The 16002-nt window shown below is 31.6% G+C and overlaps 1 protein-coding gene across 10 annotated transcripts in view; it reads left to right on the top strand.

Moving 5' to 3' along the window:
- The window catches only part of LOC127725357 (2'-5'-oligoadenylate synthase 1A-like), a 308747-nt gene that overhangs the window by 54526 nt on the left and 238219 nt on the right, over positions 1 to 16002 (top strand). For 2 of the 10 annotated variants that reach the window (XM_052232294.1, XM_052232290.1), the window contains 4 exons: positions 570 to 849; positions 2485 to 2654; positions 5091 to 5266; positions 7215 to 7536. The exons of the other annotated variants lie outside the window; for them this stretch is intronic. In XM_052232294.1, the coding sequence (XP_052088254.1) occupies positions 570 to 849; positions 2485 to 2654; positions 5091 to 5266; positions 7215 to 7359 (771 nt within the window). In that variant the 3' untranslated portion in view covers positions 7360 to 7536. Of the gene's footprint in view, positions 1 to 569; positions 850 to 2484; positions 2655 to 5090; positions 5267 to 7214; positions 7537 to 16002 lie in introns of those variants that run through there. 10 annotated transcript variants of the gene reach the window in all.

Here is a 16002-nt window from a genome sequence, read left to right as displayed (position 1 = left end):
GTGAAAACTTGTATACCTTGTGTGAATTCGGCATGATAACAATTTTACAATAACTGTGTATTATGGGCAGAGCCATATGATGGTGTCAAATATACTGTTGTTATCAATAAAAACAATTTTTGATCTTTCACGTTCAAACGAAGTATTCTGGCTGATGCTATCAATATTTCCCAAATGTTAACTCTTTTCTCGTTTTTCTAATTGTTTTTATTTGCAGCCCTACAATGTTTTTAGCTAACCTAAGCCTTATTGAAATGCTACTATCTTGTCAAAATCCATACTCCCAACGCCGTTGTTTTTGTTCATAATTATAAGTTAACTGTTAACAAAAATTTGACTTTTTCGAAATATTAGGGATTTTCTACCCCAGGAATAGATTACCTAAGCTGTAATTGTCAAAACCTTTCGAAATTTTGGGTCCTCAATGCACTTCAACTTCGTACTTTTTAACGTTTTTGATTCGAGCGTCACAAACGCGCGTCTGGCGTTCAAAATTTTAATCCTGTTATCTATGACGAGTGTATTGATCTTTCTTGATATAAAGCAAATATCCTCATTCTTATATTTAGACTGGATCGACTGCAAAGGGAACGGCTATAAAAGGGAAGTCCGATGTAGATTTAGTTTTCTTTTTGTCAAGAACAGAATATCAATCTATTGATCAACTTTACGATGACCTGCCGACAATCTTGAGCGATATTAGTAAAGCACTGGTCATGAAGCCACAATTCAAGAATGTGCGTGTACAACGAAGAGCAGTCTCATTCCAAACAGATTGTAGGGAACCTGGGACTGGTCATGCCCATGTTATAGATGTTGACATTTTACCAGCTGTTAACTTTGGAGATGGTAAGAATACATTTTATTATTTGTTTTACTTTTCTCAAACACACAATTTGTACCTTAAGAATATACCTGGTAAACTTGTTCTTCAGATTTGAACAAGAGTTTCATTTCTTTCCTAATGCTTCAGTCTCAATCACAAGGATGTTTCCAGGTTTTTATTTTATATTAAGTAAGAGTTCTGGTACAATACCAGTATGCTAACTGTCATAAAAATGAATAAGCCGCTAAGGTGGAATCTTAATTGGAATCTGCTCCTCTTGAATGACAATCTTAATTGGCAAAAATACCTTACATTATTTAAGAGACTATATTACACAATTCAATGCACAATCTGTACCTCAATAGTGTACCTGGTAAATGCAAAAGACATTATATCTTTAACTTTTATTACCCTTGGTTTATACTGCATAAAATTATTATGTCAATTATTACTCTAGGACTCTAAGGCGAATGATTAAGAAGATGTAATTTTTTCAAACAAAAGAAAATTGTGTATAAATTAGAAAAAAATGCAAATGAGGTCTGTTATATTTGTAAAATTAGTGCCAACAAAAACCATGTCCAATGAATCTAAATTTTGAATTACAGTTATCAATCAATTGCTTAAAACATTAAGAAAAGCTGCTTAAATTTAACCTGAATAAACGTAATATCATTTATTAAAGATTTATTCACCATAATATTGCTTTTTGACATTACATGTACACAGTTATAGTATTTGTATACTTTTAAACAGGAAATGTGATTTTGTTTCTGGAAAATGTGAAATTACATTCCAATAGAAATTAGTTGCAAATATCTCTTTCCGTACATCAATCCAAAGACGAAGAATTTTTAATGATGGTAATTAAACATTCCTTCGGCCCTACAACCATTCATAGGCAGTGTCACATGACTTTGATCAAAATCAATAAGCAATCTTTTGAGTAATAAAAATAGTTTGTCTATGTTTGAACAGAGAAATACCCGCAAATGATCTGTATCACGTATTGTTTAATTTGAGGAGAAACAAACGTTAGTCTAGATTTCCTTTATCTATTTATCATAGGTTTACTGAGAAAGTACATAGATAAACCTTTTAGAAGTAGTTGTTTGTGTTTTGTCTTGTTTAAAAGAATGTATACTTTAAACGTGAAACTGAAAAGACGATTTGATAAATATACAATTAAAAAGAAATATGTTCTGTGAAAATATAGTGACCCAATGATATTGATACTCATTATACTAAGTTTATCTACTGCATAAATTGCTTATCTTTCTAAAGATCTACAGTAATGCTATATAACATTTTCTGTCCACCACCGTATCTTAACGAATGACTTCAATATGAGGGAAATTATGCACACAACTCCTCCAATCTTTCTATCAGTGATTAAGATAGAACTCTTTGATTTAAAACATCGTTATTTGATTTATTTTTAATGATTTGTTATCATATCTTAAAAGAGGATTTTAGACTTAAGTTTTCTGTGTTGGTTTTTGGATACTGTTGTTTGTCATTTGGTCTTTTTATTTGTTTGCCATGGCGTTGTCGGATTATTTTCGACTTATGAGTGTGGATGTCCCTTTTGGATCTTTCGCCTCTCCTTTAAGATTCGTAAACTAAACATAATAACCATTATCATGATTTGGTTTTAGTTGATATAAGGATTATCCACTCCGAAATGAAAGAAGCATCAGCTGAAAAACGTAATCTGTATACCCCGTCTTTGACAAAATGGCAGAGAGATTTCATCAAGAAGGATAGAACAGAGCAAGTGAAAAAACTAATCAGATTTGTAAAGTTCTGGAAGAATGTTAATGTTCAGGTATTGTCAATTACCTTACTTATTTAAAAACAGATATCGGACGTACATTCAAATCCATTCAGTCGAAAATACACTGAAAACACCATGGCAATTAAAATCAGCGAACACATATTGCATTACTTTCCGAATTATTTGTCGTCTTTTACTTCCCTTTTTCTAGTTGTTTATCAATCTGCTGGTAGCTTCACTGAGCATATATTTTTGTGTGTTTTATTTTCACAACATATTGTCTAGATAGGCAAAGTGGAGGCTTCTGTGCACGTAAAACGTATTTAACCCTACCTAGTTTATGCCTGTTTCAAGTCAGACTACCTAGACCATGTGCTGTTCGTTGATATTTGTCGTTGCTTACACGTCATTTTTTTGGTTTAGTGGGGTACGTGTTGGTGGTTGGTGAGGTCAATTATTCTGTCCAATTTTCATATTTACGTGTATATTTCTATATTTTATATATATAATTGTTACAGGTTTCCAATTTAATAGTATAGAATGTTTATCTTTAAATATTATCTTTATCAGTACTAACATTGATTTTGTTTTCAAACGTTTTACATATTTGCTACAGATTCAAAAATGTATCACTATCCAGATTTGACCACGCAATATCCAATGTTCTGTCGATTCTTACGTTTTGGTATTACACAAGGTTCAAGGTCGTGCATTTTAGCAGACTGCTTTTGACGATTTCATTGTTATTCCGTTGCAGGTGTACTAAAAAGAATTTTAATTGGGGAACATATTTATCAGTTGCTATTTACAAATTTGTGTAATGGTGTGCTGTTACACCAATATCCGAGGCTATGAGGAGGGTATAAACATATTTTTATCATTTTTGACCCCGCCGCATCATGATTGAGTCTGTAGTTCCGTTTTTTTGTTCGATGCTGTTTTTTTTATATTTGTTGTTTGATTAATATTAAGAGATGAAATCGGGTAAATATTTTCTTCTGTTATTTTGTTTTGCATTTTATCAACCGGATTTTACTTACGTTATCGGTTTTTCTCATTGTTGAAGGTCATACAGAGCCCCGAAGTTATAAACATTCGAATCATGTTGTCTCTTTTTCTGGATATTTTCATATTCATTGTTTCTTTGTAAATATTGGCCCATACGAATAACGACAACAAAGGTAGATTGCAGAAACTTACAAAGAACAAAAAACAGATTTCCTTACGCACTAATTTTCAGGCAAACTGTGTAATTCGATAAAAAAGAAAGTAGGTATTTTGTGTTTATTTCTTAGAAAAAAAGTAGAAAATCGAATGTACCATCCTTTGATCAAAACATAAAAAGGAACAAAACAAATCCAATCCTTTCTGATATTTCATATGATATAGCATTTGTTTTACATTGGTTATTATGATCCCGCGATTTAAAGGGTATTAAGCATATGAACGCTATGTTTCTATTTATATATATATTAAAGGTCAATATTAAAAATTTTGCAACATACAATGTTAAATACACAGAAAAATCATTGAAGTCAATTCCATAATACACTATTTACATATGTTAAACATAAATTAAGGACTCAGTAAATACGTTGTATATGGACCTGTTAGATTATATCGAACCTTGGACTTCGTCCTCGGTCAATAAAATCTGAACAGGTCCATATATAACGTATTGACTTCGTCCAAAGTCAATAATTAATAAATATTCATTTTTATATATAAATGTATTGCTTATGTGAGTGTGAATTTACCGATTAGAGTTAAATCAAACTCACAAAGCTATTGGACAATCACCCAGAATTAAGATACACCTTTAAGATGAAATGTACCTTATTTCTATTTCTAATCATTCGTGAACTACAATTGCATAATAATATTTACAGTACCAATTTTCTGCCCAAGATGCGTATTTCGACAACTATAATGTCTCGTCAGTGATTCTCGAGGCCAAAAAATTTGAAAATCCAAAACACGAAAAAGCTACTGAAATCAAACAGAACCAAAATAAAACCAAGTCTGGACTCATAGCTATGCACGAGGGAGGTACATGACTTAATTTCAAATGATAATAATATAAATGTGCAAATTATAACAGCCGATTGTATTAGCGTGTGCCAATTGTTTTGCAAAGAGGTATTTATTTCTTTTATCTTTGATTTTAAAGATGTATATTAAAAGGCACTATTGAGCCCCTTAGACTATAAATATCTTGAATACTGTCAAAGAAATTTCGATCTTGGATTGAAAAGAAAGAAAAGGGTAGATCAATCATCTTTACTGGGGAAAAATAACAGTCATTCACTATTACTAATAAAATCCGAAAGAAAAATGTCAAAATGTATAGCCAATTTGTTTAAAGGGTATTTTCTGGTATCAAATTGAATTTATTGTCCTAAGATTTAAAAACACGTTATAAACATTAATATAGCTTCCTTTTTATTCTATATATTTGAAATTGAGTGTACTTTTTTCTATTTCCAGCATTCACCATCATCGTTTGCACTTGAACTACTGGTCATTTATCTTTGGAACCAGAAAGACGATCCTACACAATTCCAGTTGACAAATGCATTGAAGAAAGTGATAGAAACTATTGCTGATCCTAAAAAAATAAGAGTTGAATTCTTCGAATATTACAGCGAGGAGTTTTTGGAAAGGTGAATACAGTTGAATCAAATTTTATAAAACGGAAATCTGTTCTTTTTCATGGTAAAGGTTCTTCGATTGCCGTAATTATCACATGTCATAAAAAAAAAGAAGATGTGGTATAATTGCCAATGAGACAACTCTCCATAAGAGACCAAATGACATAGAAATTAACAACTATAGGTCACCGTACGGCCTTCAACAATGAGCAAAAACCACACCGCACAGTCAGCTATAAAAGGCCCCGAAATGACAAATGTAAAACAATTCAAACGAGAAAACTAACGTCCTGATTGATGAACAAAATAATGAACGAAAAATAAATATGATATATAGCAACAAACGACAACCATTGGATTACAGGCTCCTGACTTGGAACAGGCATATACAGAATGTGCCGGGCTAAAATAGTTCGAAGGCACCAACCCTTCCTTAACATGGGACAGTGGTGTAACATTACAACATAAGAACAAACTATCAACATCAGTTAAATGGGCTGAACTCATCAGATCGATACAAATCAGAAATACATCTAACAAAAACACAGACCGATCGTGGCAGGGTAAACATGAAAATTTGCACGAATTAATATTTGTTTCATACTTTTTTTAAAACTTGGCTTGTGCGAAATTTAAATTTAGTAATGGAAATCTTCCTCTATACCCTGTTTTAGCTTGAATTTCAGATTGATCCTGATTAAAACAACATTGACTACAGACAAAAATAATAGTAAAAAAAAATGTCATTGACCCATATTTATTAATGGAGGAATAAGAAAATTGAAATAAAGAAGACAAAACACAAAATAAAATACTTCAGTAATTCAAAAGCAACGAAACAGGTAAATAGACCAACAACAATTGTTTATTACAGAAAACATATATTGGTAGGCTGAGGGTAGTTTGAAAATCTGATACAAGAGTCATGTTAGGTGCAATAGAAGATTAGACGTATCTTTCTTTAAACAAGAAAAACTTTGCAAGAACACACTATCTTGATGGATATCGACCGTGCTGTCTATACCGTATAATATATCAAATTTCAACCAATGGATTATCACCACCGGGTTTTTAGTGGGGTTCGTGTTGCTCAGTCTTTAGTTTTCTATGTTGTGTTTTGTTTATTGTTGTTTGTCTTTTGGTCTTTTTCTTTTTTTATGCCATTGCGTTGTCAGTTTATTTTCGACTTATGAGTTTGAATGTCCCTCTGGGATCTTTCGCCTATGTCTAATATCTTAGCAACAATTATGTGTTGGAGGATTTCACCATTGTATAAGGCAAACACTTGACATAATTCCTTTTTTCTCTATCATTTCAGTTTGTAAGAATGTATGTCTATTTAATTAGCATTCGTATCGTCCTGGTTCCTATGACCAAATTATAGTATTGTCCTTTTATTCAAAATTCACACACTAAAAAATATATTTTTGTAACAGCGTTGTTTGAATGTTTTGATACAATTTATGTTTTGAAACATTTTGTTTGCGTGTTTTCTCATTTTAGCCACGGTATTTTATGTATTTTGTTTTAAGATTTCTGAGTGTTCCTTTATTATTTTGAAATATTTTTGGATGTTGATTAATTATCCAGAAATGGTAATGCAACAATAGTTTACCGATGTTCAAATCTTATCAACGATTTAAAAGACAGACCAAAGTATCACAAAAACAGCATACAGTCTAAAATGAAGGTGCGCCATCAGGGTAAGTGTCTCCTACTATGTCTGAATCTCCTGCAATGCAAACCACACTCAGTCTACATGTTATAATCGGTAATAGGACACAAGCGCTAAAATGACAGTTCCGACGACCTTTTTGGTGTCTAACGATATAAAATATATCTGTCATTGGTGAGTTGAACTGGTCAGACAATTTGTGTTGGTGACCGTTAAACTTATGTAATGTCGATTTCAGTCGTTTTATTCATTGAATAATAGAAAATACTTTTTTTATATTTGTAGGGATCATTCTATTCCATACATCATAGATCCAGTCAATCCGTATTCAAATGAAGCTGCAAAATGTCGCTGGAAGGATATAAGGCGGGAGGCGAACAAGTTTCTACAGAAACCCTTGTTGAGAAGTGCTACTTCGGAATTTGTTTAGCTGTATTTGTCTTGATCAACATAAGACTTGGATTAAGAGAACAGTACATTGTAATATAAAACTTTCATTGGATTTGTAATTCAATTTCTGTGTATCAAGTTATTGACTATATGCGTTTTGCTATGATATACTATATCAACATGATCAACCAGTGGTAATAAATAATTTTTCATTTGTTGCCTTACTTTTTGTCAGTTTTTCTGTGTATAAAAATTAAAAAATGAATATTATAGATGAAACACTCGTAGATCTGTGTCTGCCTATTGAATTGAATTATACCTAGTCTGATGCATTCAAAGATCTCCTTTAAAGGCAAAATTCGTGTTCTAACAACAGACATGTTTTAATTTAATAAAGACAGAAATGTTCCTCAGTTCGCCAGCTTTACATGTTACACCTGCTCTCGATTGGAAGGTCGAAGTAGGATGTCGAGCAGAAAACGTTACTAAAAATGTTAATGTTTTAAAACACACAATCTAAAGCTTTTGTTTACATCATAAAACTATGTATAGTCATCAAAAACTAATAATAGACGCACTACACTTTAGAATGTTCGCTCCACTGTTTTAAAATACTATTATAAATTGGTAGTATACAAATAACGGAACTTAAAAAGAAGAGAAAATGACAGGTCCGTGTCCTTGTTTTTGAGATACTTTTTTAGAAAATTTGGCAGAAATTGATTATCTCTAGATTTTTCATACATTTAACATTGACACCTTTTTTTTTCATAAACTATCAAAAAATAACAAGTATTTTATAAGATTTTCAAAAAAAGCTTTTCAAATTATATGTTATGAACTTATGAAAAGTAGGGATTAGCGGGCATTTTTTTCATTGGAACTACATGGATAAAACTAGAGGATTCCGAATATCTGACAAAAAGTCAAAAACAAGAATAGAGAACATCTATAAGAAACATAATATGTCAATTTTATCAAAATACTTTTTATGCAACGGTCCGAATGTGTGCATGTTGGGAATGGTGCCTTTTACGAGAATATCATACTTTTTAAAGCCATGCCATGCCGTCCGTTTGTTCTCGCTTTCAACAAGTCGAAGAATTTGAACTTGTATTTGACCTTTATGCTTAGTTTCAAATTTCAAATTATCGACTGATAATTACAATAATGTGGCTATAATTTGTTGGTTCTTCTTGGTGTTTTGGTTTTATACATACTTGACTTTTAAATTTTGGTGTTAAGCCTTTTTGTTGAAGGTAAATACAAACAAGCTCTTCGCACGCATTCAATTTATAAAGTGTTATTTTCATAAAGTATTAGAACTTATTTTGAATATTAGCAAAAGTATGTCAATCGATTTCGTGAATTGTAATGTTTTCATTTCGTTTGTCATAGACACAATATGTACATTTTGGGTTATAGTTCTTACAAAACTAATGGTAAGTCTTTTTCCGATTGTTTTTCTTTTGATGTTGGTACATCGTTGAAACTGGTTTTTTCTAGTCAGATCTCTACTAACAGAGGTTAAATACACAGTATCTGGTGCGTCAATATTGGTATTGTTAATGTTATATAAAAAGAAGGACACGATACCAAACGGAAATATTCAGTAATAAGTCGCATATGATGATGTCATTATCACGAAAATTAGGACATGCCTTGTTTAATGACGATGGAAACCTATATTCGTGGTCATCTTGGCATGGATAATCACTAACGGCCAACCAAATCCTGATGGCGTCCGGAAAACCTGTAAGGAAATGACGTACATTTCCTCATTGATAACCCTAGGTTTCGATCACTTCCAGTTTTTGGTGGGGTTCGTGTTGCTTAGTCTTTAGTTTTCTATGTTGTGTCTTGTGTACTATTATTTGTCTGTTTGACTTTTTCTTTTTAAGCCATGGCTTCGTCAGTTTATTTTCGATTTATGAGTTTGCCTGTCCCTCTGGTATCTTTCGCCCCTCTTTCCGAAGCTTCTTGTAAGCAGCAACCATGACCAGGGAAATCATTATAGGAAACTCTAGTTCTAGTTTGTTGTATCATCTTGGAGATATATACACCGTATACACTGAATGAATGTTGCTACAAAGAAATGGATATACAATAATTGTGAAGCTGAAATCAAATGGTTGTAAAAATGAGTTTTCAGCCTATCCTCATTGTCAATTTGTAGATGTAAATTAAGATATGAAGTACACCTAATTTTTTCTGTGGTATAAGTTATTGCAAGTTGAATAGGATATATGTGTTGAACAAAGAAACCAAACGTTGAATTACTGAGTGAGAGAACATCATGAATAGTGGGACGATAAGTTATATAAAAAGTCAAATACGCGCTCCAGGATCCATTATTCTTAAAGAAAAAAGACAATAAAAAAAATGATTTTAAAATCCGATAAGAAATATAAAATATTTTCTATTAAGAAATGTCACCAAAAATTATTTGAGCCATATAACATTTTCAAAGGAGTAGCGAGTCAAACGACCCAGTCTGCTAACCATGTAATGTAGATATGATTCTCATGGCATTTATTGTTTCGAACGAACACATTTCATGTTGCAAAAAAAACAATTTGTAACAAAATAGTGCAGCAAAATGTTTTTTGTGCAATATTTTTCTCATAGTAAGATAAAGATAAAACCATATCGTTGGAAGTAAAAAAATGTCGAAATTGAAATGAAAAATTAAAGAAAAGGATGTCCCTTCTCGTCTTTTTTACAAATTGTTTGACTTGTTTATTACATACATTTAATCTAATGAAGGATCTAACTATAAATGGATAGCGGAGGTGATAGCAAAAAACTATCCTTTAATACATATTAAAACCATATTGAACTTTTTCAGATACTTTCGATATATCATTCAAACTAGTTAGCACAATGACAAAACCTTAATTAGTATTTTTTATTACCTAATTTTATTCTAATTGTCTAACATAAGTTTCTATCTGCATCCGAAGGGTTATCTTGATTTTGATATCCAACCCTATTCTAATGAGCGGCGTCTGCCCCCATGTCCTGGATGAATAAAATGTTCAATCGGAATAACGATCACAAAATTCTCGTGTATGAAGGTTGCAATGCTAACTCCCATTTACGAAGCCATGCAAGAATTCATTATGGGTTACAAGGAAAATTATAAATCCTATTTCAACTAACACTATTTTGTAATGGCAGTCTCATATTCCTAATCGTCGTCTTCATCTTATGATTTCTCAGACATATTCATTCAAGCATCACTGATGTGGTCAACCCGAGCGTCGTTTGGAGAACTAACATTGCAAGTCTTGTATCTTTTTGAACTTTTAATTTACCTTTTGGATTAATTGTCAACTTGTTCCCATCCTAATTGTACAAGAAACTGTTTGTATCGTAACAAATTGGAACTCCACATCTGTCTTATGTGGAACTCTGATATTACGTTATTTTGTTTTATTATTACTTGATGATATTTTGTCGTTACATAATATGGTTTTGACATTACGTAATGATGTTTTGATATAAGTCAATATGGAATAGTCATTACTTCATGATATTTCGGTATTACACGATATGGTTTCGTATTGACTTGATAAAGTTTTGTGATTACTTAATATGGATTTGTCATTACTCGATGTAGTTTCACCATTATTTAATGTGGTTGTGTCATTAGGCAATGTGGTTTTAACATAACTTGATGTGTATGTGACTTAACGTAATGTAGTTGTTTCATTACTTGATGTGGTTTTGTTATTTCGTAATGATGATTTGCCAATTCTTTATATGGCTTTAACATTACGTGATGATGTTTCAAAACTTGACGATTTTACACTACATGATGTGTTTGTTTCAATATTTGATGTGGTCCTGTCATTCTTTGATGTAATTATCACATAACTTGATGAAGTAAAACAACGTGACCATTTCGGAAAAAATAAAAATATGTTCTATTTTTAAACCGATTTTCTTATATGCAATGAAATGTTATGTGAAATGTTGTCTATAGTACTAGACAGGATAAAACTTTACTCATGCCAAGTATTTCTTTATTTGAAACAAAGATAAATTCTGCACAATTTTTTGAAAAGTGCAATTTAACAAAGACTAATAGGGGAACATCAATGGTGGTATTACACCTACAATAGCTTAATCCCGACATGTTCCCAATCTGATAAAAAGTTGTATGTTTTAATTGGCTGTATTTATTTCTGAGTGATATTGGAATATCAGTTATATAACTTATCTCCCAAAATACGGGATTCTTTTATTCGAGATGTACAATATCGTTTGCTCTCCTTTTTATTGGCTCTTTCCCAGATACGTAAAAACTTGCCATTAGTTTCGATGTACTCACATTCTATAGATAAGGGAAGCATCTACAGACTAAAATTATGTTCTGTTAAAGCATTCGGTACAATAATTTATCCGTCTTTGAATATCTATGTTTTTTTCTCTCACGTGTACATATTAAGAAAAGAAATATAAATTTACATGTAGAATAATTTTAGTATATTTTGCCATAGCATTGATTTGGCACCTTTGAAAAAAACTTCTATTCTTTTAGTGTTAGAACAATACATAAATGCCAGCATACACGTCTTAGCAAAATAATCGTACACTAAAAATATATCCAGGTATTACAACAGCAATAGCAGAAACCTGAATACTACTTATCTGCAGACATGATTCAAACGTGCAAACAAATGCAGCGGGTTTAAACGTTTTAATGGTACCAAACCTTCACCCTTTTTACTGAAACAATAGTGGAACATCACAACACAGAAAGACACACTTTCGTCAGAAATGTAGGCATATATAGTTATTTTTGTCAAGTGCAAAGTCTTTCATTTTTCATGCATCTACCAATCGCTAGATTTTTTATCACCGGAACAAAATCAAGAACAACATCTTAATATTAATGTGAAGCAAGCTGCTGGTTCGTTATACCATATACGATTTTTTTTTATCAAACAAACTACTAGCAGCATCTTTAATGTGAAGATAAAGTAAATCAAAAGTTGTTTTAAAAACATGAATATTTATTTGGATTTCAAAATTGAAACAGATATATGAACAAACAAAGGAATGTAAATAATCTCTTGTGACTGCTACAGATTTTGGTAAATTGTATTTGATTATTAACACAAAATCTACATCAATTATATTTTTTTTCTTTATTGATTGTAAAAAATTCAATGAAACAGAAATAACAACACTGTCTAAGAAAAATGATTTTTTTAAATGTATAAAACAACTATGGACATTTAAGTTATATGTAAAAATATCAAAGATAGAAAGTCAGAACGAACACGTCCAATGTTGCTAGGGAACACAAAACGAAATAGGACATTAAATTTAGATGAATAATTATTTGACCCGGTTAAGAAAAAAGAGAGACCATAAATGTCCCTGTGAAATTCAGAATCGACGAAAGTAAAAGACATATGGTCCAGGGAGTTTGATTGACCTTCGTATCTTTCAATCTTTTTGAATGTTTTATATACATGATATATATATATAGAGAGATGATTCGTTTACCAACAGGACATGATTCGTTGATACATTCCGTGTACAATGACGCTTATGATAAATGGCTTAAGATATCAGTCTCTTAAAACAGTGAAGACCCGTTAAAGATATGTGATTTAATTTTCATAGAATAAAATCTGTACTAATATACAGTTAGATGAAGAATAAAAAAAAAAACGCTATAGTAGTATTTTGCTACTCACATTAATCAATTCGTATTTTTCTAATTTTATTATATAAAGTGCGCACTGTATTTTATCGTTCTAAACAAGTCTTCAAAATCCCATGTTTTTTTCAGAGAATATATATATTTCAGTACTTTATGAAAACAGAATTTTGTTTTATTTCTATCAATTAGACATGTTAGAGGTATAGCTGAATGCGATGGGAATCCTTCAATACAAGACTTTAGTTCTAAACAGGCATTTCATGCACACATTTACAAACATTCATAACATTGTAAATACTTAATAAAAGAAAAAAATATATATCATATCATTGAAACAATATCGTTGTTTTCAATATAGATTGATTGGATGTTGTTTGCTTAACAACCAGTGACACATGTACAATGAATATGACAACATCGTCATTGGAAGTATCTACATTTAAATATTTCAATTTTATTATAATATGACTGGTTCATCACATATTGTACATTCATAGGTTCGACCTAATTGTTTCTGTCTTTGAATGATATAAATACTGGTACTGCTGCGTTAACAAGGCACTGACAAATACGGATTAGATGTACTGTTGTTATCACCCTGAAATATAAAACAAAGGTCATATTATATTAGAAAGTTCAAAATTGTCTAGTATATGTTTTCACGTAGTTTACACGTAAAGAGTAAAATAACAAAACAAGAGGCTCTCAAGAGCCTGAATCGCTCACCTGTATTTCAGAGGAGAATCTTTTTAAATGTTAGCAAAATTTTATGAACAAATTGTGTAAAATTGTCTTTAAAGGGCAATAACTCCTTAAGGGGTCAATTGACAATTATGGTCATATCAACTTTTTTGCAGATCTTACTTTGCTGAACATTATTGCTGCTTACAGTTTATATATATCTATAATAATATCCAAAATAATAACAAAAAACTGCAAAATTTTGTTAAAACTACCAATTCGGTGGCAGCAACCCAACAATGGGTTGTTCGATTCGTCTGAAAATTTCAGGGCAGATAGATCTTGACCAATTAAACAATTTTACCCCGTCACATTTGCTCTAAAAGATTTAGTTTTTGAGATATAAGCCAAAAACTGTATTTGACCCTTATGTTCTATTTTTAGCCATGGCGGCCATGTTTGTCAATGGATACAAACTTCGGATACAATTTATAAACAAGATACCCTAAGGAACATTTAGTTCAAGTTTGAAGGTAATTGGCCCAGTAGTTTCAGAGGAGAAGATTTTTAAATGTTAGCAAACTTGATGAACAAATTGTGTAAAATTGTCTTTAAAGGGCAATAACTCCTTAAGAGGTCAATTGACAATATGGTCATATTAACTTTTTTGTAGATCTTACTTTGCTGAACATTATTGCTGCTTACAGTTTATATATATCTATAATAATATTCAAAATAATAACAAAAAAACCGCACAATTTTGTTAAAACTACCAATTCGGTGGCAGCAACCCAACAATGGGTTGTTCGATTCGTCTGAAAATTTTAGAGCTGATAGATCTTGACCAATTGAACAATTTTACATTCTTGTCAGATTTGCTCTAAAAGTTTTAGTTTTTGAGATATAAGCTAAAAACTGCATTTGACCTCTATGTTCTATTTTTAGCCATGGCGGCCATGTTTGTCGATGGATCAAAACTTTGGATACAATTTATAAACTATATACCCTAAGGAACATTTAGTAAAAGTTTGAAGGTATTTGGCCCAGTAGTTTCAGAGGAGAAAATTTTTGAATTAGTTTACGACGACAGACGACGACAGACGACAACAGACGACGACGACAGACGACGGACGACGACGGACGCCAAGTGATGGCATAAGCTCACATGGGGCCCTTCGGGCCCCGGTGAGCTAAAAAACCGAGTTCCAAGGAAAATTCATTCATATGGGAAAGTCCCTTATAAATCAAACGGCAAAATCTCAAACACATCAAAAGATGAAGTGATCGTCAATTTCGTCTTGTATTATCTTTAGGTTTTTGATTTCAGTTTTAATGTACATATGGAATGTCTGAAAACATTTGCAAATATCGGTGAAATATTTGCACCCGTAATCAGGCAATGTTATTGTAATTATTAACAAATAGATCGAGGCTAGAAAAGATGATTTAAGACTGGTTAATACAAGATGAAATTATATGAAAGTCACCTCAATTAGTGTATTCATACGATAATTGACAAGCCTTACGCTTTTTGCTCTGTTCTATTCAAGTGAAAATGCATCTTAGTCTGAGCGAATTGATTTTCCAGGACGAACTACCTTCATATTTACAATAATATAACTGACAACCGGGAATTCCATCAAATTGACTTAAACACTACATTTATAAAGGTTATATTATATCATTATTTGTATAGCTCATTCCAATTGCTAAAATCATTAGAAAAAAAAAATCAAATTGTATCATGGTAAATTTTGCTATCTAACTAGAACGGAGATAGGTGCTGAAAAAATCACCATACAAGTGATAAAAAAAGTCCAATTTACACAGTCATAATTGAATCATTACATTTTCTCGGTGCACATTTCTGGTTGCGGAAGTCGTCCACCATGTTTGAAAAACTGCATGACTTCTTCGTTTGACTCTCCAGGATAGGGAACATGCCCTAACGAGAACATTTCCCATAATAAAACACCGTAACTCCTAAACAAAAAGAAACACAAATTACGAATCAATGACACATCAATAATCATTTTCAATTGATACTTTTTTAAATTATCTTCAAACTTTGTATTTGAGTATCGTAATACAACACTAAAGATGAGTAGTATTTGTTTTCACAAAAGTCATGGTTTTCTAAAATTTCCTATTCGTCATCTGTCAAATATAATTTTCCATGCTTACGTTAACACTGTTCTTATATACTCATAACTTGTCGGCGAAAACTTAATACCAATGACAAATATTACATAGATTTAAGAAGATGTGGTATGAGTGCCAATGAGACAACTCTCCATCCAAGTCACAATTTGTAAAAGTAAA

This window comes from Mytilus californianus, unplaced genomic scaffold, assembly GCF_021869535.1.
Source record: "Mytilus californianus isolate M0D057914Y unplaced genomic scaffold, xbMytCali1.0.p SCAF_15, whole genome shotgun sequence".
Taxonomy (NCBI): Eukaryota; Metazoa; Mollusca; class Bivalvia; order Mytilida; family Mytilidae; genus Mytilus; species Mytilus californianus.
This window is presented reverse-complemented; position numbering and strand designations above follow the sequence as displayed.